This window comes from Natator depressus, chromosome 1 (genome assembly GCF_965152275.1).
Source record: "Natator depressus isolate rNatDep1 chromosome 1, rNatDep2.hap1, whole genome shotgun sequence".
Classification (NCBI taxonomy): Eukaryota; Metazoa; Chordata; order Testudines; family Cheloniidae; genus Natator; species Natator depressus.
Window position 1 is genome coordinate 54,946,948 of NC_134234.1, and position 27,066 is coordinate 54,974,013.

The 27,066-nt window shown below is 42.1% G+C and overlaps 1 protein-coding gene across 1 annotated transcript in view; it reads right to left on the bottom strand.

The window, feature by feature from the left end:
* The window catches only part of FOXO1 (forkhead box O1), an 86,294-nt gene extending 59,762 nt beyond the window's left edge, over nt 1-26,532 (bottom strand). The window contains exon 1 of the mRNA XM_074960041.1: nt 25,534-26,532. Coding sequence (XP_074816142.1) covers nt 25,534-26,142 — 609 coding nt within the window. The 5' untranslated portion in view covers nt 26,143-26,532. The remainder of the gene's footprint in view (nt 1-25,533) is intronic.
* Between the last annotated feature and the right edge of the window lie 534 nt (nt 26,533-27,066).

Genomic DNA, 27,066 nt, shown 5'->3' on the forward strand with positions numbered 1-27,066 from the left:
GTAAGCTTGTCAGAATGAAGAACATGACTGAAAACTGTCATTAACAAAATACATAGCATATATAAAAGGCTATTAAATTAAAATATTCAAATAGAAATATAAACAATTCTGTAGGAAAAAACATTTATGTATGCAACAACTGAAGCAACAGAAGAATAAACTCTGCACTTCAGTATTTGTAGGATGGAGAATTACTTGGAGAAATAAGGATTGTTAATAAATTTTCAATTACAAAGGTATGGGGAAATAATGTTACTAGAAGTCCAAAATAGAACTGAATGGTAAAGGAATGTACAACTGTTTCAGGTATATGGATTCTTTGGGAGAAGTAACAAAAAGTATGAAGTTAGTGTGCCCTAAAGACTCAAAAACAAAATGGCAAATTAAAAGAAATGTATTTATTTATTTGTTTTAATTTCATTACTTTTAGGTTCATAGCTCACAATCTTTGAATATTTGTGGTTGTCAATCTTTATCTTTGAGAAAGATTTTATACAAGATACTATAGTACCCTAAGGGCCAGATTTTTAAAAGGAATGTAGGTGACTAAGGGGATTTTTCAAAAGCATCTTGATGCTTTCAGCCTTTAAAAATCTGGCCTGTAGTGACTATTTGGGAGCCAAGTTCTACACACTAGTGGTGACGTGAAAAAGGATGAGGGTGCCAGATAGAGAGGCAAAACAACAGTTGACAGAGGCAATCCCCGCTGGTGGATTATAGGAAACTGAGGTATTTTTGTCATCAACCCAGGAAAGTCAATCAGTCTTGATGTCATATGATCCCAAAGAATAAACTTGTGCATTAAAACAAAAATGAAAAAGCAAAAATTTAAAATTAAATACTAATGTCAGTACATTAGAAAGGCTGAAATGTGATTGCTGACGCTACCAGCGACCATGAATATTTTCAGTGATTATTGCTACAAAAAATATCAATAGCATCAACCTCCACATTGTTAACGAAGATAAATGAAGTGCTAAGAGTATTAAAAATAACATTTTAAAAAGTAAATCATTTAAAGGAGTGACACTCCATTTACAGTGGCTTGCAAGAAAAAGTACCCTTCAGGAAATCAGAACAGCAGATAAGACAAATCTGTGAAGTGCAATGAGGCTTTATACAGACACAAACTAATAATGGTTTGTTGACTTGCCCAAATACTGGGATGAATTGTGCCTTTAAGATCACAGCCCTGGGAAGCACATGATGAGATGAACCATCCCTCAAGGGGAGAAAAGTCTTTCTGCCCCCCAAGACCCCATTTTTGCAGGGACTAAAGATGGTGCATCCCATCTGGGGTAACTGTTACCCCCTCTGCTCCTCCCCATCCCGGGGATTTCCCCTCTGCCACTATCTGGCAGAGCTTCAACCCCATTCTCAATCCCAGCTCCTACCCCACCCATCCCTGATTTGGCCCCTTCCTCCTCTTTCCCCTGTCTCCACTCTTTGAGCCTCCTGTGCATTCAGTTTGACCCCTGCAACTCCTGTGAGCAGCAGGGAGCATATTGCTATCCCCATGAAGAACCGAATCAGGGCAGCAGCTTCAACAGATGTTACTGAGCATGCTCAGTATCAGCAAAGTGAAAATTCTGACAGTCAGCAGTTTGTAACATTACACAACACCCACCTACATCAGTTAGGGACGTGACTTTTTTCACACCTCTAGCCAACAAAGCTACATCAGCAAAAGTTGGTAGTATAGAACAAGCCTTCCATTCAGACTACGATCAACTTTGCATGCAGGAGAGAGGCATGTACTCACTCCATAACCATTAAAGGTATTTAAGAACAATGTACAATACTGTATTCAAAATATAGATGCAAGTGTAAGATATATTCTCCTGCTTTTCTTTTGAAGTTCTGCAGCTCCTCTTGGCAAACAGCAGCTTGTAAACTGACATTTATAAAACTGCAAAAAGGCATTATCTTCAATTACTTGAATAAAGTTTCTTCAGTTCTTTAAGCATTGTTTAATAAGAGCTCAAATTTATCATGACTGTCGAAACCACAAGATCTTTTGGGTCACAGTGATCAAGACATAGAGCCACAACTGCTGTAGGGCTGCTTTTTTCTCTCTCTCACACACACAAAACCAATCCACCCACCCACCTACCTGTGCCACAGCTTGCTGACAAGTCACTATGTTTTGGTTTCTACCCCCTGCTGTCTTTTAGCTGAAAAAAAATGAACAGTTCTTGTGTTCTCTATCTACCCCTGTTAAACCATGGCAAACTATTAACTCTAAAGCATCCATTCAGAAGGAAAGATGATCTTGTAGTAAAGACACAGGATTTTTTTTGAGTTCTAGTCCTGGCTCTACCACAAACTCCTTATGACCTTGGGAGACTTACTTAACCTCCATGCCTCAGTTTCCCTATCTGTAAAACGGGGACAGGAGTACTTCTAACTCAGAGGGGTGTTCAGGATAAACTAATTTTTGTAAAGCACACAGAGGTCGTTTGAGACATCCAAAGTATCACCTATTCATACACTAAGTCACTATTCATACACTACATACAAGCCAAAATAAGTGACAATATTAAAGTATGACACTGATATAGAAAAACTATCCAAATACAAAAAATTCTCATTCTGTTGAAACTTATCAATACACAAATTCTGTAGAACATTAGAATGACTATGTAAAAATGGTACCTCACTCAGATCTGCTCCTTTTGTTTATTCTTCATCATAGAAACGTACTGCTCCAACAAAACAAATAAGTTCTCACTACTTCTTATTCCTGTAAGCTATAGCATTACTACATTGCTATGGGAAAGTGAGCTGCATTCATTTCTGGCTTCTGGTTCATGAAGAGATTATTTTATTTCTAAAATGAGTAAAATTTTATGTGGAAGGCATAGACTGTAATCGAGGAATTCCAGTGCCACTTTAAAAACACCTGTCACACTAGAACCACATTTTAAAGGAGTCATAAAATCAAAGAAAGATCAACAGAAAGTGAAGGAAAAATAGCCAGTGTTCATAATGGAGAGAAATTTTGAGTATGAGAATTTGCAAGCCCAGTACAGATACATGCCAATTCATTTTTTAGCCAAACATTTAGCATTTTCTGCTCCATCCTTCAAATCTCCCGTACTACACTATATTTCAGAGTCAAGATGTGTATTTATGTTTTAGTCTGTCCCCCATTTTACAGATTTTTAATGCTGGCTGGCAAATATAAGCAGACATATTGCAACACTACAGATGGCAAGTCTTATTTAAACTTTTAAAACAAAAGCTTTCTGCTCTCCAGTTGGTTTTGAGTTCTAAATCTATTTTTGCCCCAGACCAGAGGCGAAAGTAAGAAAGTGGCTGCTGGTACACAGCTGACCGACCAATTGTGTGTGGGGGTGGGGGGGTGTGCAAAAGGGGCAGCTGCCTTGGAGCCCAGTGATTTAAAAGGGCCCGGGGATCCTGGCAGCGGCTGGAGCCCTTGGCCCTTTAAATTGCCACTGGAGCCCCTGGCCGTTGCTGCTACCCCTGGGCTCCAGCAGCGATTTAAAGGGCCCGGGGCTTCAGCTGCTGCCATGGTAGCTGCAGGGATGGCTGGAGCCCCAAGCCCTTTAAATCGCCACCAGAGCCCCGGGTGGGGTAGGCCAGACTGCGCTGAAGGGCTAGCTGGAGAAGTCTGGTCCCAGCTGCACCCCTTCCGCCCAAGGGCCTGCCCCTTCTAGGGGCCAAGGGCTGCCCCCTTCCCCGCACCACACATACACCTTGCCCAGGACCCTGACTCCCCTGCGTACCGGTAAGTCTGTTAAGTTACTTTCATCCCTGGCCCAGACGGAATACAAAATGGTAGTATGTATATTTATTTTAAAATAATTAGTACTGGAACACTTACAGCACAGACATGTGCTTAACAAAAATTGTGTAATATTAGATTACTTTTTAATTTGGAAGTTTAATACTCACACTGTTTGACACTTGGTTCTTTCAATCTCAAATGCATTTAAAACATACTATTGAAGCTTTTATGGTTGTAGGTAAAGGCTGTCTTCTTTAAAAAATAGTGGGAAATCCTATAGGTTGTACTCAGTTTCTTTTCCAAAACTATCTTCCATTATGTAACAAATTAGATGTTTTCAAAATGTTCCTCCTGACACACACTGTTCTTCTTTACAAGAAAATTTTACTTTCTTGCTTACAATGACACAGCGTAGTGTTTTACTTAGCCAAAAGTGACCAAAAAGCCAACATCATATACCTTATGTTCTGCTTGTCTATATATGCTACAACATGCCAGTCACTGTTTAGCTCAACAGATTTCAAAATCATTTCTCAGTTCCTCCACTTCATTTGCCAAGAAAAAAAAAATGTTAGCTTTCATTTTTAAAAGCCACACCTCCAAGTGGGGGGGGGGAGGGATTTTCGCCAGTGAAATATTTTCAGATTACCAGAAGACTGCACTCTTAGTTCCTTTGTTCTAATACTTAAAATATTCAGCCTTTTAGGCTTCCTAACTAGCACCAAATAATTTACAGTTAAGTACATTCCTCACATCTGTTCTGAGAGCAGGAAAAGTTGCAACTGACAGCTGTCATGACAATCTCTGGATTCAGACAAATGCCTGGTGGTTAATGTCCATACAAAAGCATGCACATGTGACGACATAAGCATTTTGCAATTCTGTGACAGAGCATAAATTTTAGTGGTTTGGGTTTTTTTGCTCCATTAGTCTGGTAATGGAGAGACGAAATTAATCTGAGAATTGTATCAGTTTTGAGGTTATGATCATTTTATAGTATGAATTGCTTAATCTAAAAGTTATCAGATTGTGCACACAGTCCTCCAGGAGTTGTATAGACATAACTGTTAGTCCTGCAAGCTCTGGACTACAGACCTGAAAGTGGCACTGTTATTTTGTACAGAAGTTTGATTGTTCTTCACTATTTCCCGAATTGCTGTAAGTTTAATTTATAAAACACCCAGGACTTCATGTCTATTTTCATTCCCATCCCCTCTTAACCAAGAGCCTCTCTCAAAGCAAGAAGCATGTTGAACAGGTTGAATGATTTTCAAATACGAAAGTTAGTGAAGTAAAAAACTGCTCTGCTGGTTGAATCAGCAGAAGAAAAACATTATAGCAGGTCTTACACATTCTGTGTGGAAGAGGACAGTGGCTCACACACTAGCTCACTGTACAGTGACAAACAAGACTGCCTGTTTTCCTCCTTTTGTGGCTTTCCAAGGTCAGAAAGAAGATTTTCAAAATCTAGCTGTACTCATGCACAAATGAATTCCATCAGCTTTATAGTGATGCTCTTTAACTGGGCTAATAATACAAGGGGGAATCCTAAGTGGCCAAGAAGTTGTCTACTTCCCTTAGCGCTACTATCCTAGTTGAACAACACTAATGCAAACTTTGTACGTGTTGGAAAAGGAGTTCCCAATCATTGAACAGTAGGAAAATGTATTCCTGCTTATGTGAAAACTTCCGTTCTTTGAGTAATAAAGTTCCATTATTTGAGTAATAAAGTTCACAATGGGTACTACAGCCTGCTTGCAGGATGAAAGCAGAATCAGATCAGTCAGGCACCAGCAGCAGTGGAATGCCCCACATCCTGAAGTTCCATCCAGCTGAGAACTTCCACAGCCAGGATAACTCAAATCTACTATGAGGAGGAAACTGGAACCTGCCAGCTGAGCCTCCCCACCCCCACCCCAAAAAATGAGTCATGGGGTGGAGAGCAGAATACACAGACCCTTCTTTTTGCCTCTGGCCTTTCTCAGCCTAGCTTGCTCACTCCCAGAAGAATGCAGGGGCACCAGCCCCTACAAATGCCTCAGAAAGAGAAGTGGAGCTGAGGAGATGATGTCCCTGGCTGGGAATCAGTCATATTATTGAACGAAACTCAATCTAAAAACATGAAGTGAAGTTTGGAATTTCCCTCAAAACTACTCTGAGCAAGGAGGTCTGGCTAAGTTGCCTACCACTGCGGGGATAAGGGGGGGGAAAAAATATGGAGGGACCTTCAGCTGGTGGGACAAGACAGTCTGTTTCTGCCCCCAGCTACAAACAGGCTGAAGTACCCATTGTAACAGATCTGTGGACACTAATATGAAGAATGTAGTTATCTGTCCATAATTTGGGATAAATTTAACATTAAACAAAAAATGCCGAGCCCCACAAATTATTTAAATATATTTTTCTAAAATTCCTTACCTATATTTCAGTTTAGATTACAAATGAAAATTTAAAGAACTTTCACTCTGTCTTTATTTTTAAAAAACATGCATTTCACTGAGAAGGTTTCAAAAGTCATTCACAGGTTGTTTCACTTACAGGTCGTTACACCACCACCACGTTGCTGCTAAGACTGTGAAATGTTTTTCAGTTTCAAGATTTATTCATAACAAATTTTGAAAACAAAAGGAACAGTTTCACAAAATATGCTTAATTTCACTTCCATGATAAATCCACACCCGTATCCCTACAGTCATTTTCTTGAAGAAGCACAAATTAATTTTAACGGTCTAATTAAATTTGAGTTGTCTGACTCCTCTGTTCGAAGGGCTGAAACAGAACAGCTAGTCATTTGCTCCCATTTACCTAAATCCATCATGCAAGGCACTCAAAACTAAAATATCACAAATGGAAAACAAAAAATGTAATGTTTTACAGAATATGAAATTAACCTGTGGAACCCAGGGCTGCAGGATAATTTGAGGCAAATTGTTTGTAATTAAAGAGCAATTTGATATTTTTATGAACAGCAGCATCTGCTGTTACACTAGTTAAAATAAAATTACAAGTGTTAATAATCCATTTGCTTCAGGGCATAAATTCATCATCAGCTATGGGAAGTAGAACTTTCCCCATGTGTCAGTTTTATCTGTAGCACAACTTTTACAAATGGACAAAATCTTAGCTTTTCATTCTTGGTAATTAAAATAGTCCTGTTTGATTGGGAGAAGAAAACACAGCCGGCAGAGTTTTATAAGCTTTGACAGAATTAATTTTTGGGGTTTTTCCAGCCCAAGTATGCACTCTGGATATGGCTGTACACTCCACTAGTATGTGCTGGTGTTTAGAGTGAGGTATTAAACGATAGTTTTTAAATACGGTTTTGAGGTACAACAAACAGTGTGTAGCTAAAATCTCTATTAAAAGTTCAAAATGTCAATAAAACGTTAAGTGACCTTTATTAGTATTTTCACATATGTATAAAGAAAGGCATTCAGTTAAGTCTATTTATCAGGAAATTAGAGCTTTGAGAAAATGAAAGTGAGGGGAAAAAGTTTAAAATATTACATAAAAATTCACTTAGCCAGTAATTTTAAAAAGTATTTAAAGGACTGATATTATATGCAATTTTCGCTGAGGAAACTGCTAGTGTTGTCACAAAGAACAATTACTAGAACATCCAGAGAGAAGGAAAATCCCTTCCGACTCCTCCAGGTTATGAATCCATACCTTCCAAGACATTCAGCAACTTCAACTTGCAATTTTGGTTCCAAAGACTGTGTCAAACTTAGCTCTTCCAGCCATGAATAGCATCTGCAGCACTGCTAGACTGGCTATTTATTAAAACATTCTGTGCCTGGATGTCTACCTCCTCCAAACAGCATAAAAGGTATGAGGTAACATGTCATGATACGATGTGTAGCTGTGAGAAAGAATGAACTGGCAATTAAAATTGAAAAGTCGTAAGTACTTTGCATAAGAGAGAGGCATTCTGAAGAAAACGTGCAATTTACTGGCTTTGGGGAAAGGTACGGCAGATAAAATGATAATCAATATTTAAGCAACTGCATGTATTAGCATATTAGAATAAATATACAGAACTCACTTCAGAGGTGGGTTTCCCAAACAGGTTAAAAAAAGTTCTAAGTTAGAACAAACCTACACAGACTTCTGTTTATCCTTTTGGCATACTAAACTGAATGCAACAACCAAAAGCGTTAAGGAAATTTAAAATCCCAGTCTAGAAGAATCAACACTGAAAAATACTTGTTTTAAAATATAAGCTATGTTTCATTTTAACGTGCTAGCAGAAGAGATAACGTAGGCCCAATTACATGTGAATCTCAATAGAACAATCTCAGTCTTAAATTTATCATCAAAAAAGCAATTAACCCTTAAAATTACCCCAATATCTAACATTCTGTTAAAACTCTAAATGGAGAATGTTTCTCCAAGAGAAATATTTAAAATACTGAGGTTTTTTGAAGGGCTTTATTTGATTGATTGAAGTCTTAGCTTTACTTCACATAATTTTCAGTACAGCTCTGGGTATTCGTAGTATCTAGAAGAAAATTAAGCAAAAATTGGGATGGATGCACAAGAGTAACTATAGTCAAAAAAATGTAATGTGTTAACCAGAACTTTCATAAACTACAATGTAGTCATTACTCATTGCCTATGAGAAATACTACCCAGATGGCATTACCTTCTTCTGCAACAGTCACTGATTAGTACTCTGTCACCAGGGCTGGCCCCCAGCTAAGTCTCTTCTAAGGAGAACCAGCCAATCCAGATCCACCTGTGCACAGTTAACTGGCTACATGGCTGAGCAGCAGTTAGTTAAGGAACACCCAGGGCCCTAAAGGGTTCTGAGGACTCAGGCAGGACCCCAGAACACAGAGGAAGCTCCCAGGGAGAGAGCTTCTCAGGCAAACTGGGTAGAAAATTACACCCAGGGGCATCTACCTAGAGAGCAGAGGCTTCCAGAGAGAGGAATAGCCTCAGAACGCAGAGAGAGAAAGCTCAAGAGGAGACAGCCTACACAACTCCCCAGGAAGGGAGGCCTGGGAAACACCATGAGTCAGCATGAGAGAGACAGCAAAGATCCAGGCAGCTGAGAAGCCTGGGGACTTACAGCAGAAGGAGAAGGCTTGTTTACATATGTTTGGCAGTTGATTAAATAAACTAGACCCCATGAAGGGGTATTGTTCACTGTATACAAGCCTCACTGAGCTTTCTGAAAGCCAACTAGGGGAAACTGAGGCACAGACCCAATTGTGTTTCTACACCAGGGGACTCTAGGGTGAATTCTCACCATAACATACCCATATAGCAAAGTGTTTAAAAGCAGTAGTCACCAACTGGCAGATCGCGATCGACTGGTTGATCCCGGAGCCTCTGCCTTTCGATCGTGATCTCCTGGTTGGTGACCACAGCTTTAAACACTCTGCTATATGGGTATGTTATGATGGGCATTCACCCCTGCACCGCTAAAAGTCTGGTGGCGCAGTAAGGCTAAGGCAGGCTCCCTGCCTGCCCTGGTCCCATGCCCCTCCCGGAAGAGGCCAGCATGCCCAAGGGAGGAGAGGCAGGGGTCTCTGCCCACTGCTCTCCCTGCAAGCACTGCCCCCGCAGCTCCCATTGGCCAGGAATGGGGAACTGTGGCCAATGGGAACTGTGGGGGCGGTGCCCGCAGACAGGGGCAGTGCACAGAGCCATGTGTGTGTCCCCCCCTGCCAGGGGCCATAGAGGTGTGATGGCCGCTTCTGAGAGCGGCGTGGGGACGGAGCAGGCAGGGAGCCTGCCTTAGCCCTGCTGCACCGCAGACTGGGACCCACCCAGTGGGAGCCCGCACCCTTCTTGCGCCCCAACCTCCAGCCCCCTCCTGGAGCCAGCACTCGGTACTCCTTCCTGCACCTTAAACCCCCTGCCCCAGCCCTGAACCCCCTCCCAGAGCCAGTACCGCGAGGCTCCTCCTGCTCCCTGAATCCCCTGCCCCAGCCCTGAACCCCCTTGTGGAGCCAGCACCCCATACCCACTCCTGCATCCCAACACTCTGCCCCAGCGCAGAGCCCCCTCCTGCACCCAAACTCTCTCCCAGAGCTTGCACCACCTCCTGCACCCAACCCCCTGCCCTAGGCTCAGCCTGCATACCCCTCCCACACTCCAAACCCCTTGGCCTCAGCCCAGAGCCCACACCCCCTCCCAAACCCCAACCCAGTGAAAGTGAGTGAGGAGTGAACGAAAGAGGGAGTGGCAATGGAGTGAGCGGGGCAGGGCCTCGGGGAAGAGACAAGGCAAATCCTGGGTTGCACTTAAATTCAAAAAGTGATCTTGTGCACAAAAAGGTTGGAGACCACTGGTTTGAAGACTACTAGGCTAAATTCTGCACTCAGTTATACTTTTATAACCCCACTAGTTTTAATGGGGTTGGATAGATGTAGCCAAGGACCAGACCAGACCCACAAAATGTAAGTTAATTTACTTCTTTAGGCACTTTAATATGAAGGGCCTTGAAGTTGGGAGCATACCATTTTGGAGTTCCTGTTAAAAAGATGATCACAGTGCAGTCTGCTGGTCACATTCAGCCATAATGTGGCCGGGAAACAATATTTTGCACTGTAGAAAATGTTTTCATATGTGCTGCCTTCTGAAAAGCAGTTCAGTTGTTCTTTTAATCTAAAACACCCAGCAAATATGAAGACACCAGCTTTCATTTACTCCTATTGCCAGGATTAATATTGACAGGAGCAAAGAACAGGGACAACCAAAATATTGCACAGTGTTGCACCAAAAATTAGTAAATACTACAAGTTAGGCAAAAAGTCAAAGTGCAACACCAACTAAGACCCAGCCAATTTTGGATGGTTACAGCTAAGCCTCAGTTTCTAATGACTATGTGGTGCATGGGCAAGAACAGCCTTCAGTCTTTTTACAGGCTCAGTTGCTAACTATAAACCTCCAAAAGTAAAAACATGAAAAAAAGCATTTGAGATACTGTACAGCTACATTATACAGGTCATCTCTAAACTGCAAGAGAAGATTAAGAAGTTGCCTTGCCGTTGTTTTATTAAGGGATACAAGAGCCACCCCCCCCCCATACCCTTAGCTATTATTCCTATTCTATAATTCACCATGAGGCATGGAAGGCATGTCCCAGCTCACTATTAGTGGCACTGATGCTAGTATTTACAAGTCAGAATTCAGTTAGGGATTTTATTCTCTTAAATCCTCAGGATTGACCATTGACCAGTTACCCACAGAAAAAGATCTAGCTTGAACATCCTTAACAGATTTCTATTCAGATACCCAAGTAGTATTCTCCATTGCTTGACAATAAAAAAAAAATCGATATTCTGACAAGATAATATGGAGATACAATATTTCCAACCAGCAATATCTCCATTGCTGGTGTCATAAATATAAAGGGAAGGCTAACCACCTTTAAATCCCTCCTGGCCAGAAGAAAAACCCTTTCACCTGTAAAGGGTTAAGAAGCTAAAGATAACCTCGCTGGCACCTGACCAAAATGACCAATGAGGAGACAAGATACTTTCAAAGCTGCGGGGGGGGGGGGGGGGGGGGGGGGGGACACGGACGACAAAGGGTTCTCTCTCTGTGTTGCCTTTGCCAGACCAGAGCAGGAATGCAGGTCAGAACTCCTGTAAAAAGTCAGTAAGCAATCTAGTTAGATATGCGTTAGATTCTGTTTTGTTTAAATGGCTGATAAAATAAGTTGTGCTGAATGGAATGTATATTCCTGTTTCTGTGTCTTTTTGTAACTTAAGGTTTTACCTAGAGGGATTCGCTATGTTTTGAATCCGATTACCCTGTAAGGTGTTTATCATCCTGATTTTACAGAGGTGATCCTTTTACTTTTTCTTCAATTAAAATTCTTCTTTTAAGAACCTGATTGCTTTTTCATTGTTCTTAAGATCCAAGGGTTTGGGTCTGTGTTCACCAATGCAAATTGGTGAGGATTTTTAATCAAGCCTTCCCCAGGAAAGGGGGTGTACGGCTTGGGGGGATTTTTGGGGGTGAAAGACGTTTCTAAGTGGGCTCTTTCCCTGTTATATTTGTTCGACGCTTGGTGGTGGCAGCAATAAAGTCCAGGGACAAAAGGTAAAATAGTTTGTACCTTGGGGAAGTTTTAACCTAAGCTGGTAAAAATAAGCTTAGGGGGGTTTTCATGCAGGTCCCCTCATCTGTACCCTAGAGTTCAGAGTGGGGAAGGAACCTTGACAGCTGGTATGTCAAAGTGAAGTTTCGAAGTTAGAAGAAGTGAAAAAGTTGACTGTCTGCATCGTGTAACTTTAATAAACACCTTCCCCATCAAACCTACTTACTTGCCCAAATAAAAGCAGCAATAAAGTTGTGTTTTCCTGACCACAAAGGGGAAGAGTCAGTGGCTGTGGGATGTCTTCCAGAGAAATACAATACAATGTAGGAAGTTACAAATTAAGTTACAAGTTGAGTGGAATGTTGAACATTCACATACTGATCTGATGGGCTAACGCACAGTGCATTCAACTGAAACGATATCTATATGCAATACTTTTTTCTTTGTTTTACTCTCATAGTAGTAACTGCCACACCTCAGGACATTTTCTTTAGACAGATGACTAAACTGCCTAGACACTTTGCCTCAGACTAAAAACTCCTCCCAGAGGGTCAGTTTATGAATACCCTTAATTTTGGAAGAGAACTGTTCAGTTCTTGTAGCACAGATTCCCTGGTGGTAGAAATTTGAGGACAAGTCTATTGTAGCGTTAAATGTGGATATACGTGTTCAAGGAAAAAGGAGTGGTGGGGGTGAGGGGGAGAGATGGGTGAATGTTTAGGTTTTTAATTTCAAACTAGGGCTCAAAAGCTGTTCATTTTAGCATGCAAGTGATAAAGGAGGACACGCACTTTTTGTAGAGTCAGACGATGTCTATTTGAAAAGTAGTAATTTATTATAACGCTGGCTATGGCTACGCTACAACTTAAGTCAACATAAGTTATGTCCTCAAGGGTGTGAATTAGCCACCCCCTGAGTGACATAACTTAAGTGTTGGTGTGGACAGTGCTATGCTCATGGGAGAGCTTCTCCCGATGACATAGCTACTGCCGCTTGCAGGGGCTGGAGTATTTAAGCCGAGGGGACAGCTCGCTCCCATCTGTTTAGAGCAGCTACACTAGAGAGCTTACAGCGGTGCAGCCATAGCCATGTCCTCTGAAATAACATTTATACATCTATGACCTCGATTAGGGTGACTTCACAAAGCCATCCTAATGAATCGAAAGAAAGCAAATGGCCTCTAATTAGGCATCTAATTACATTTTGGGTCCCCCATCCCCCTTCAGAAAAAGAGGGGGGGGGTTTCCCCCTTCCCTGTGAACTCCTAAGATCTAGGTTCAAATCAAGTTTGAATCAAAAGATCAAGTTCAATTTGATTAGGTTAAAACTAATTTGTGCTCTCACCCTAAACTTTCTTGGACATTGGTCTAGCCCAGAGGTGGGCAAACTATGGCCCACGGTACCATCCGGGGAGGCTGCCCCCCAGCCTCTCCCCTGCCGTCCCTCCTCCCCCGCAGCCTCAGCTCACCATGCCGGGCAGCAGGGCTGCGCGCTCCTGCTGGGCAGCACGGTGGCGTGGCTGGCTCCAGCCAGGCAGCGTGACTGCCAGTCCTGCTGCTCTGAGCGGCATGGTAAGGAGGCGGGGAATGGGGAGAGTTGGATAAGGGGTAGGGGGTCCCGGGGGGCAGTCAGGGGACAGGGAGCAGTTGGATGGGGCAAAGGTTCTAGGGGGGCGATCAGGGGTTGGGGAACGGGGGGTTGGATAGGCGTGGGAGTCCCGGGGGGCCTGTCAGAGTGTTGGATGGGGGTGGAGTCCCGGGGGGGCGGTCAGGGGACAAGGAACAGGGGAGTTCTGAGGGGGGCAGTCAGATGACAGGACATAGAAGGGGGCAGATGGGGGGGAGGGGCCAGGCTGTTTGGGGAGGCACAGCCTTCCCTACCTGGCCCTCCATACAGTTTCAGAACCCCAATGTGGCCCTCAGGCCAAAAAATTTGCCCACCCCGGTCTAGCTAAAGCCTCCATTTTGGCACAAGGCAATCTTGGTTCAAAAGGCCCAGGTCTAAATTAAGAGAGATGAGGCAATTTGAAATAGTTGGAGACTGAGCTGTGCAGAGAACCCACTACCTGCACCATACCTGTCTCTAGCAGATTAATCCTTCATGTTCATTAGCATAAAATGCATGCACCAACACCAAGCCAGATTTATTTATTTTTAAAAAAAGAATTCTGTTATCAGGACTGCCAACAAACCAGAGATTTCACCTTAAGGAACCTAACCAAGAATTCTCTTTCTGAATTGCTTCTTTATCATGACTCTTCCATTTTACTGCAACTATTTACTTTCCTTGCTGGTTCAATCAGAAAAAGCCAAAATGCTTTACTGGAAGAACATAAACAGGGATGAACCAAAAGCACAATATTTTTAAGACTAGCCACCATAAATATTCTACTTTAATTACTCTTAACTGGTGTATATTTATCACTAGATGATTAACATACTCCCTGTAATACATAACAGGAAGTCTTATTCCTTCCTGTTACCTACGGTATATCAGTGCCAGATACACGAACTGCCAGAGTATGAAAAATTTGCAAGCTAGTCTAAGAACTAAAAGTAAGTCTTTAAGACGACTCCAGCCAGCTTGAAATCCTGACGTAGAAGGGCTATTAGCTCATAATTCAAACTCTTAATGAAAAGGAATTGGTGAACTGGCCTGTTGCTATTCAATTAACTAATATTTTGATGGCCAATCTCAAGTCTCCTTAGAGTGAAAAGATTTAGGTTCACCCTGCCACAAGCATCTCCCAACTGTTTTTCCTTCTTCCAAGGTTTGAATTTGACAATGATTCAAGGGGGAATTATTGATGGTTGCTCCGGACTACATTCAACAAATCAGAGTGAGTAATGTTAGACCTGTAGCAGTCAAGCTCTGTTGATGCTTCAGAGAGGAAAGAAAAAGTTCCTTCTTGCAGCTATTGATTTTAAAAAAAGAATTAAAAGTTCCTCTTAACCCAAAAATCAGATACCTTGACTGGAAATTAAAAGCACTAATTTAATAGAGACCTAGAACTACAGTAATTCCATAACACAATGATCCTAAAGCAACCCCTCTAAGAGTAGTGAAACTGGGTCCCAAGCACTAGAGAAATTTTAATATATTCATTACTTGAGTTTGCAAAGAACACACTTTATTTAAGGGATTGATTTAATCTGGCATATACAAATTGCACCCACTGTAGACAAACTAGGAATCTTCAGCCCTGATTCATTACTGCTTTATTCCAGTTTTACTCTGAAGTAGCACCATTCAAATCAATGGAGTAACACTGGTGCAAATCATAGCTGAATCAGGTCCCTTGATAGTATGTTTTCAGATTGTAAGTGTTCTCTTTCTCCCTTCAGCTCTTTAAAATAGGCCAAAATTTGCCTTCTGGACTAGCAGAGAAGTGATGTCTGATTCGAAAGATCAGGGCTTTGGAGCGGAGCCTGGAGGTGGAGCGCAGAGCTGCAGTTTTTTGCCTGGAGCTGGAGTAGAGCCGGAGCACAGCTCAAAAGCCATGCTAAACATACTCCAGGAGCAGCAACACTTTGCCAACTTGCAAATGAAATTTGGGGTGGCTTTAGCTCAATCACCACTTGCAGTTATCTTATTCACTTTATGAGCATAGAAAGACAGCCTTCTATAGCGTAGTGGGTAACAAATCCAATACCTTAATCTCATTACTGATAGGTATGCAACTCATAGTAATTAAAGTCACCTAATTTAATCCACTTCCCTTTAAGTAAACCTTAAACGTTTCTGCTGATCTTGCAGGATGTAAGCTCATTTGCACAATAAATGCAGTCTAACAAGTCACCACATTTAGAACAAGTTGCTTCAGTCTTATCTAACTGCCTAGTTTAAATGGTGATAGGTAAGTGAAACTCCACCCGCATGATAATTTCTGGAGTCAAACCTGAAAGAATTAAAGAACTTCCTAACTTTTGTTGTAATACCGAATCACAAATTAGCATTGTCAGTGATAAACCCAAAATCTGATTGGACCTATGTAGTTCTATTACTTATTTGAAAAGTCGATGTAATCTGTATTTTAACTACTCCTTTAAATAACCAATGCTTGCACCTCAGCACTCCTAAGACACTCACAAAACCCAGCATGTACGACCACGGGAAAAGTTACTTTACAAGATGTTAAATAAGGACTGTCACAAGTGGTCTAGCAGTAAGGCAGTCTAAATAATAAAATCCTGCTGAATTAACTATAAAGTGAAAAGAAAAAAAAAAGACAAATTCTATGTAGTTTATAAAATCTATATGAATGCAATGTTAAAACGGAGACTAGGCCAGATCCAGCAGTCCAGCTGATCAGTAGCGTACTAGGTGGGAAGGATGAAAAGGTTGCTTAAAGATTATGTTGCTCTTCCCTGATCCAGCTGCTGCTCTCTAAAAGAGCCTGTGTGCTGGCTTAGTGCAACATAAGGACTGAAGAACTGATCAAATTTAGACCAGCTGCATGGGGCAGAAAACACGCCTGGGAAATAACAGGGTATAACTGCTTTTCAGGCATACCAGCTTCCCCCATCCATGCTTCTATATTAGAGAAAACGGGGCAACAGGGAGAGGGAGTGCCATCAGAGCCGAACGTTGCCTATGTCAGCAGAGGATCAGCTTTACATTGGAGTGATCCTCCCCACACCAGTTACTTTAGGCTATGTGAAGCAAAGTAGTTGCACTGCGCCATCTGGCCCCCTTAAATAAAAGTTCTAACTTTGTGCAAAGTTATAGTTTCCATGGAGAATAAAATGGCTGCTTGCACATATAAATATTTCATTACTTTATATCTGATTTCCCCAATGCTTTCTACATCCATTATGACAGAGCTCTGGTTGTTGTGGGAACAACAGCTTTCAATTCCTTCCCCCCCTTTTTTTTGGTGGGCAATTAAAATCTCAGTTTTTGCACTGCATTAACAGAGTTTTTTTTTTTTTTTTTTTACCTTTTAATACCTTTCAAAAGAGAGAAAGAAAAGGGAAGTGACAGTGGGATTTACACAGTCCTTTTACATTTCAGTGCCAGGATTGGGAAGGTCTAATACGGGAGGACTTCTGAATAATATACAGTCTTCATGTATTTCAATATCTAATCACTTAAGCAAATGCTTCTATGTATTGAAGTGCACAGATATAATTTAGTTTCAATACTCTGCAGGAAAGGGGCCAACTTTAGCTTGTAAGGCAGATTTTGGGGTGCTCAAAATATAAGTCTGGATAAGTACTCTTGTAAGGAGAATGTACTGCACATGCACAATATACTATATTCAGTACATACATGTGAAATTTGGAGTTTAAACTGCTTGAATTATGTGAGCACAAGACAGCCACAATAAGCACTGAGAACATTACTCTGTGCTGTTGCAAACCAAACAGTTGAATGGACTTTCTAGCTTGCCCAAAAATTAATTTCTAGGCCAAGAACAACTATTTCAGAGACGTTTCAGCCCTAAATATGACCAGCCTTGGGCTTAGAATAAGGAGACCTTCTCAATAGGAAGCAGCAGCAGCACAGATAGGATACCTCAACCACCACTTAGCTATTCTCTTTGTAAGCTGCAAGTCCAGAACCAGCACAAGTTTAAGGAGTACTGAAACATAGCCAGGTCTTCTCATTACCTCTGTTTAATCTCAGTTTTTCATCCTACATTATTCAGCAATAAGCCTTAATTGTTTTCCTCTGCACATCAAAATTCTAGGACTACTCCACTCCACCCAGCGATGCACATAGTTCCAGTAGATTTTCAGCAAACACTTTTCAAACTGAGCCTCGTCACCTGATGTATCTACAAATGGTAAAGTACCTCAAAATCTTTAGCAACTATTGCAACAGTGTTTCAAATGGAGCAAATAAACCCACCCCTTAAGCATCTCTCCAAACTTAAGCGACTTCATGACATGTAGTTTCTTCAATATTCATATACAGATCTAAAATAGACGCCAAGACTAGTGAAATCAAAAATCTGAAGCAGTCTCCAGTGCAATCATAACATTTGATTTCATTCACTATATCCTCATTTGTGACCTAATTGAAAGCTAGTGCTAGAGCAGTCATGTTACACTGCACCAGAGCTAACATATGATAGTTGCACATTACAAGTCTAAAAGACAGCTACACAGCAACTCTGCTGGATGAAAACACATGAATAAACTCAGCAAATATATTCTTTGCAGTAGGTAAAGTGCAGTAAACAATATTTAAATACAGTCCAAACTAGTGAAATTCTATATGCAGAAGCACAAATGCAGTTCTCCAATACATACATGATTGTTCCCTTGTGCATTTTAGATTTAATAAGCTGGAGCTAGTGTGGTAAAGGGCAGAATTCTTACAATACCACATCAAATTCAACTGCCTTGCATTTTAATTCACAAATAAAAATTCTACACAACTCATCAATACTCTAGTGTAAACTAGCAAATGCTAAGAAAGTCACAGTTAACTGCTGCATGTATAACTTAACCTGAGGTTTCCTCCTGACTTCAAACAGATGCCTATCATCAGCTCAGAGTCTCTATCATATATAATTTCTTCTTAAAAAATGGAAAAGTGTATTTACCAGAAATATTTGGTAGGTCTTTGCATGAGTTAGCTGGCAGGGTCAGTACCTGCTATACTCAGAGTTACAAAATCACTTCCATTAGAACTCCCTGTTTTCACATTTTTTCCAAAACAAAAAGGTGGCTGAAGACTGAAGCTCAGCACGGTCATAACCAGTGTTCTGTGTATTTTTCAATTCCATTGCCATGGAATTTGTCAGCAATTATGCTCTCAAAGCATTCATTTTAAAAAGGGTGTCTAGCATTCACGGTCTGTAAAATAACGAGGCAGTGTCATCTTGAATCTGCAGCAGCCTGAAACAATAGTTCATAGACGCGTGAACTGCCCAATTTATCTCAATAGTGTTGACTCAAATCTAGAAAACACTGCCAATTATTTTACTGTGGATTATTTTATCAGAAACATCCAAATAGAAGTTTTATCCCAGTGTCTCAGATTGCCTCTTACACCATCCCATGTGCCAAAAGCCACAGCTACCAAAATCTCCAGCTCCACTGACAACTTCTACAATGCAGTTAATACAAAAATCTGGAGCACATAAAAAAAAATATATCAGAAAAGGACATAACCAAACTGAATGTACTATAACAGCAACCACCACAATAGCTAACATAGAGATTGCCTAATTTTATTTCACCATGAGAGGGTGACAGAATCCAGGGCTTTTACCACAAAACCTAGATCCATCTTACCACAGAGTACTTGGGCTTGGGGATGGGGAGGAGACAACAAGTAAATTAGGAAATAAATAAAAATGTCAAAGCACTTTTTTTAAAAAAAAAATCACTTAAGAGCATGCTCAATATGCATCTCTGATTTTTAATAGATTCTAATGAAAGTATGTTCCTCTTTAGGATATGAAATGCATGTTCAAACTTCCCAGCCTTAGGAGGGGACTTGCACAGAGACATGGGCGGCTGCTGCTGCATTAACAGTTTGTATAAGGAAGATTATAAGCATTAATGAAACACACACTGGAAAATCCACACCAAAAACCACCTGCTTTATCAAGAAGAGAAATTGTAATCTTACTGTGGAATGCAACAAAATTGCATACAGTGTATTCTGCACATTTTAGGTTCTCATTCAAAATTTAATCGGAAACATTAACTCATGCTACCTTGGACATAAATACTATGTTCCAGTCTTGGTTTGTTTTTTGATCAATCATATACCTTAATATTACATTTAAATATATAGAATTTGTAGTATGATCAAATTAACATTACTGTCTGAATTTTTAATTTTCACATTTCCTGACTTCCTGCTACTTTAATTGTGCAACCTACAGGGGCCAGATAAATTTTTTTTTTTTAAATCATACAGAAGTGAGGGTTTTTTAAATCTACTACTGTTACAACAGGTGTAACTAAAAGATGGAAAAGATCTTTTATGTGCATTTGACAGCATTTTCTGTCCATTAATTTCACTGTTGCCCCAACATAGTCAGTTTCGTGCCCATTTGTGTGGGCCTTTAAAAATACCTTTGTCTTCTGTTGTCTGAAACAGAATAGGAAAATGAGTTTATAAAGCCACAGAAGTTGGCAAGGAGACCCCAGACGTGAAGTCACTTAATTCTTTTTTTTTTTTAAACCAAACTAGCTAGCTTTCAAGTTGCCAGAATCGCTTTAATATTACATTAAACTAACCTGTGCATCTGAGATACATACACATCCCTTTAAAACAAGTATGCTATTTGCCACAAGTAGCAATTCCCAAAACTGGCTTTATTTTCCTGATCATAGTATCTCAGCACATAAATAAGAACGCAGGCACTCTTCTATACAGAGCCTCTCACTGGAGTCACTGGTTTGAATCTTGCCTATTAAAGACAGCGACTGAAAGTTACTACTGAGAGTTATTTAGTGGCTTGTATGAAATGAGGTGGCAGTGGACAGACATTTACGGCTCTGAAAGATTTATTTTGACATCAGAACAAATATGTTTTAAGTTGGCAGAGTCCCTCTAACTGAAAGTTAAAGACATATAGCAATGTATGATGTTATCAGTCCATGAATCAGTTAGGAAAGTATCAACTTCTATTGCAAAGGCACAAAGGTAGATACCTACACTTCTTGTATCATGACTGACTGAGCATATAGCAATTCTGCAGAGTAAATTCAGTGTCTATCAACTAGTATCCTATCACCTTCCATATTACAAAAACCCCTACATGTTCGATAAAACCTATTTTAAATACTTCAGCATGGAATGTATTTTTGTTATTTCAGTTATTCAGATACCAAAGTAAGGTTTTTCAAATTTTTGTAAAGTGCTCTGTATTCTATTTGCAAAAGGCTTCTGAATTATTTAAGATTGTGTTATGTGGCTTTTGAATCAATATCACACCTTAGAATCATCTTTGTACAGACCCTTATTCAATTATGAGTTAGTCATGACCACTACAACAATTCTTATGGACAAAGACATTCAACTCAGCATATGCTTTGGGCTCACCCTATCAGGCATACTTCCACTCATACTTCTGCAACTTGCTAACATCCAGTCTCATTCCTATAGCCAGGACAACAGGTAAATCTAGGTGATCAAGCCTTCACTAAGCCAGAAGTCAAGAAGGTGTAACCAGTGATGCACTCTTAATCTCCACAAGACTTAAAGAATATACCCAATTTACAGCAAAAGCCAATAAAAGTTAGTAGTATTTTCTGTTTCAACAGAGCATTCTGTCTAAAGAATTACTCTGAGGATATCAGAATGTTGGTAGGGTCAACTTCTGGCTTTATTCCATTTTCAAAGGCTGAATAAAAGACAAAGAGCAGCAAGTGCTGAAAGAGGGGATGTGATAGATGTTCTTTATAATTAATCTCACAACTTTTCTGAAGTAAAACAAGGAAAAAAGAAAAAAAGTTACCCATAGTTATTTCCCTCAGAGGTAAGTCTACTGCCACCACAACAGACTCCATTTTTTAACCACATTCTACCCTTATCCACATAACTTGAGTAAGAGATTGTTTTGACTGGGATAGTGAAGAAGCACGAAGATTTATGGTACAACACACTCAGTAACTTTCTTGTTATCACTACAACAGATCTTGGTCTTTCTGCAATTCTTTTTAAGCAAATATGGTTATCAACAGTGCTTGTTAGCATTCAATAGTACAAAAGGGTTTGGTAAAGAATGTTTAGGCTCTCCCTTTGTTGCATGATTCATTCAGAAGAGTTGATGAGCATGTGGGCATTGGTTTTTTGAGGGGGGTTGGCAGAGTTTACATTTCAGACTAGAAATTCTCAGGAACTCTAGAGCAGACTACGCACATGTATAACGGAGATCAATTTTACCTACTTTAGTAAACATTACTTAAGTATGTACTTAAGGACAATTTCTGTGTAATGTAAAATTATATTGTCTTTGACTTTCACATTCCTTTTATTCACAGTATGGAGATGAAGTTTTAATCAAGAAATATACCTGATAAAGTTGACGTAGATAAATTCTTTTAGTGAAAAATGCAGTTTAACAATTGAAATTACAATTTGGTAGTTATAGAATCACAGACACTTGAAACTGAGGAGACATATTCAGTCACCTAAATAATCTGTTACCAATGCAGAATATCATAACTAAGGTTGAAGGCACTGGAAATTAGATCTTGTTTAAACATTTCATTCTGAATTTCTCCTCAAAACAAGGTGTGTAATTTGACAGCTCACTACATTAGGTTTATAATTGTAAAAGCACCTAAACTCTAATTACAACAATATGGAAAGTTTTTTCCGAGACATTTTACCCAAATAAGACATGCAATCCAAGTGAGAAAGAGGCAGCTATACCACTGTGTATTGCAGGCCATAAATAAATTGACCCAAGACCCATTACAAATTCTGTCAGTAAAAGTTTACCCTCTCTAATCTACATTCAGCCTTCCAAGTAACAGTCCTTTTTCAGGGCCCATAACTGACTGAAATTTAGAATGTTTTAATTACACCTAAAGAAGTCCACTGATTACAATACAGTACTAAAACAACAGATCCTGAGCCAAACAGACCCTTATTCAAGCTGAGCCATTGATTCATCATGTTAAATGAGGCAAGTGACTTGAACTCCTTGTGCCTCAGTCAACTCAGCCATAAAACTGGTTAAAAGCAAAATTTCTTAGAACATATTATGGTGGAGCAGTAGTAAGACAATAGTTAAGATTGCATCAGGGTTTTCATTTCAACGGGAGGTAGATAACTAACCCTGAAGTGGAGTGGGGGATGTAAAAAAAAAAAAAACAAACTTCCACCTACTACCTAAGCAAGAAATTAGGAATGACTGGGTGTATAGGTGTTTAACAACTTTCCTACCACCCTGTCAAAAATATGCACGAGGAGAAAAAAGGAATCACGGTGACTTATGCCCAAGGAGACAGTACAATAAACATTTAAAAAGCCATACTTAAAGAGTTAACTGTGTTAAACGATAAATTTATATGCAAAATTGAAGTTGATAAGTTAGGGTACTATGACAGCCCAAAAAACACTCAAACATTCCACATCCAACAAAAGTAACAGTAGCAATTTTTTGTCTATAAACAAATGTTGGGAATAGGAAAGTCTTGAATCTGAGAGCTGAAACTATGTTTGGCTTGTTAAAACAATGCACCACCAAAAGATAAGTAATAGAATACAAAGTAATTAGTCAGTGACATTCTTCTTAGACTTCCTAGTTTTTGAAATACTCCTTTACTCAAACTGAAAATGCACTTGACATAATCTCAATATGTACCAACAGACAACAAAGCCACCTGAAAGATCTCGTTTTTAAATGCTGGTCTCTCTCATTTACAGCTTTGCCAGATCTACTATTAAAGTTTAACAAAAGTGAAATGGTTATCATTCAAATTTCTTCACATACATCATCCTTTAGGTTTCTTAGCTAAATTTACTGGTAGGAGCTAAGTGTTGTCCTTTTGTTTTTGTAACTTTATACTAGAACACTATTGTAGGATGTTATCCACCTATAAAAACAAAACAAAAACGTACCTTTCGTAATACCATATCCCAAGGTAGAGGGGAAAAAAATTAAAAGACACTGTTTGGATGGACAACTACCCCAATATTTAAAAAGCCTTAATTATTATCTAATCTAGAAACCCAATTAAAACATATTTGAAAAAACTGATAAATCTACAACTTTGCAAAGTTTAACTAATATTGACTGAAACTATATTATGAACCAGTCAGTAGAAAACACTAAAACTTGTAAAATACTGTGGAGGTATCAAATTAATTACTATGATGTAATTGACTGTGTGGGGGATTTTTCTCCCTTTACAGAGGCAAAAAAACAGAAGACCTCTTCTAAAAATAATCTGGTAGGTAGTGACAAAACCCTATATACCTCTGTTATGAAAATAAGTATACAAAGCATATTTTATACAGCATCAAACCAAAGGTTCATTTACCTCAAAGACGTTAACTGTTTAAATACTGTCCCCAATAAAGACTATAGGAAAAGGCGGTGCATTAATAATCAGTGTATTCAGACAAGTGGCACTTTGTAATCCAATTCAAATACCCAGTTTTAGAAAAGTAGTAACTGATTAAAAGTCAGCCTTTAGCTCTAATGATGGCTAGACAACCTGCTATATTAGAGAGGTCAAGCCACTTGCTAAAGAGAACATGTCCACCGTTGAACAGCCTTAGAAGTCTCAAAGACCAGAACTCTTGCCTATTTGTTATTATTGTCACCCCCACCCTGAAGCTGGAATCAGGGCTTGATGCAGGGCTAGTGTGTGCTTGCTACCCCATTCCAGTCTGTACAAAAGCAGAGTAGCAAATCCTATGATCAACAGGTCACCTAGCAGTCTGCTACTTCTAGACAGGCAGACTTCATTCTGAGGGAAACAGAGTCCCCTTAAATTTAGTTTACAGGTTTTTTTAATTAACAAAGCCATTACAATGAACACACAGCTCACTGGGTAAACATGCAGTGTTATTATAACCCTTGTCATGCCTATGCTCCTTCCCCCATTTTAGTTTATGACCCCCTCCCCCATTCACTGGGTCATGTCTGAATTTAGATTGGAAATTCCTTGGGGCAAGGACTGGTCTATTTGCTTCTGTGAAGCATATATCAAATGCCTGAGCACATAATGAACAATGGGATGAAAAGGTGATTTTATATCTTAGACCTGAAATGGCACTCGCGCACTACTAGCTCTAGCTAAGCTAGCTTTAAAAAAAAATGGCAAATTCCCTCAATAAGATTAACTGTAATTAAAGTTTGTGTTGGAAAGGACTCTGTATTGCCTTACTTACTGACAGGGGAAGGTCTCACACAGTGGGTGAAAGGCGCTGCCATGTGTCTTCAGACTAGATCTGAAGCAGGAGGCACCGGCCCTTTAAATGCATTGCACACATTGACAGGCTTGAACTTTAGCTCCACACGGGGCACAGTACAGGCAAAATGAGCTAGCGTCTGCTGCCCTGTCGCCCCCAGCACGTTGCACCCTAACACTGCACTTCTCTAGCTCTCGGCTAGCCCTTGAATCTCTGTCACTTTAAGTTCGTCCCAACTCTGCAAAGGGAAATGACACAGCGAGTCTCCATAGCCGGCTGGCTGCTAAGTTACAAACCCGGCACAAGCAACTTCGGCTGCCCTTTTAGGCACCGGGGAAAGTGCCAGGAACCCCCTCGCCCCCGGGGACAGCCGCATGCACATGCAACCTGTTACAGTGTAAACCTTGCATCTCCCCCTTAAGCCACGTCCTCCTGCCTCTTACCTCAACTCTCTTGGGGGGAGAGAGGAGGACACACTTTTTAGAAGTATTCAGCCACACTGCAAACCAAGCCAACCTGCGTAAGCTCCGGCCACCCCAGCGTCAGTGAACAGCCAGCGAGGGCAGGGGGCAGCCTGCAAACCACTACGTCAGCCTCTAACTTCGTGCACTTCACTTACGGGGGCGAGGGAGCAGAATTTGCAGCGCTCTGCAACTGCCCTGCTTCCCCTCCAGCTCCCCGATCACTAGGGGGTCGCAATGCTGAGTCCGCAGTTCCCGGTGCACCCTAAGCCCGGGGCGCAGCCCGCTAGCGAGGGGCCGGGTGTGCGCCCTGGAAGGAGCTTCTTGCCTCCCCTGAAAGAAGCGAGGTGGGAAGAGGCAAGTCTCCCCGCTCCTGCCGGGGTCCCGGGCCGGCAAGCTCTCCCCACGCCCCACCGCCTCACCTTCCAGCCGGCCGAGCTGTTGCTGTCGCCCTTATCCTTGAAGTAGGGGACGCTCTTGACCATCCACTCGTAGATCTGGGACAAGGTGAGCCGCTTCTCCGGGGCGCTCTCGATGGCCTTGGTGATCAGGTCGGCGTAGGACAGGTTGCCCCAGGCGTTGCGGCGGGCCGAGCTGCTCTTGCGGGGCTGGCCGGGGATGGGACCTGCGGACAGGGCAGACACTGGCGGGTGCTGCTGCTGCGGCTGGAGCGGCGGCCCGGGCTGTTGCTGCTGGTGGAGGCAGCCGGCCTCCTGGCACTGGAAGTCCCCGCAGAGGCAGCCGCCCCCGGGAGCGGCCCCTTCTGCTGCACCCGCGGCGGCCGGGGGCAGCGGCGGCGGCTCGAAGTCCTCGCTCTCCTCCAGCAGGCTCAGGTTGCCGATGAAATCGACGCTGACCGCCGAGGCAGAGGCGGCCCCGTCGGGCTGCCCCCCGCAGGACGGCGCCGGGCTGGAGGTGGCCGAGCTGGACGGGTTGAACTCCGGTCTGGGCAAGGGCCAGGTGCAGGAGCGGGGCCGGGGCAGCGGCTCGAAATCGGGGTCGATGTCCACGAGCTGGGGCGCTTCAGCCATGGTGGTGGCGGGGAGGGGACGGGCTCCGGGGAAGGGCCGGCTCGGGGGAAGTCAGGGGAGCCCGCTGGGCAGCCGGGGAGGCTGCCGGCAGAGAGCCCGCAGGAAGGAGCGGAGCGGGGCTGGAGGGAGCGCAGCGCTCCCGGGGAGAGCGGAGGGGGGGCAGGAGCCCGGAGACGGGGGAGGGAGAAGGACACTTAGCTCCGCCACTTCATCAAGGCTCCCAGGGAGGGACGGCGCTGCCCGGCCGGAGCACCCGCCAGCGCTCCCGTGGGGTCCGCAGGGCTTAGGGCGGCTGCAGCCTGGCTTGCTCCCCGTGGTCGCGCAGCTGCCTGTTGAGTGTTCGGGACGCGGCCGTGGCAGCAGCGACTCAGCGGCGGCCCGGCGCTGACTTACTGGAACTCCCGCCCGCCCCGCAGCCGCGGCGGGGCCCGCCTCCTCCCCCGTCCTGCGCCTTGTGATTGACAGGCCCGCCCGAGCCAATGGGCGGCCCACGCCGCTTAGGAAACGATTTGCCTGTCGCATTATGCAGAGGCCAATTTTCCATGAGGGGTTTCGTGTGTGTGGCTGCTGGTAAGTCACTGAGGGGAGAGTGTTTGCGTGAGCCTGGCTCGGTGGTACGGTGCCTCCAGCCGGAGCAGGCAGCAGGTTTTGTTTACTACAAAATGAGCAGAGAAGCAGCTTTGGAGTTTGCTCCAGGGTTTTGCGGCAACGGGACTCGCCTGGCTGCAGGAGTTTGTTTTCAGCTCTATGTGCATACACATTGCACTGATTCCTAGGCGGGCTTCCCTTGGACTGCTGCCCTGTAGTCATTTGGCAATTATCACTGCAAGGCATTCAATTTATTGCGTGCAATCGGTTCTCTGGGTGTTACCCACTATCACTCAGGTAATAAAACTAAATGACAGGAAGGATGGTCTAGGTTAG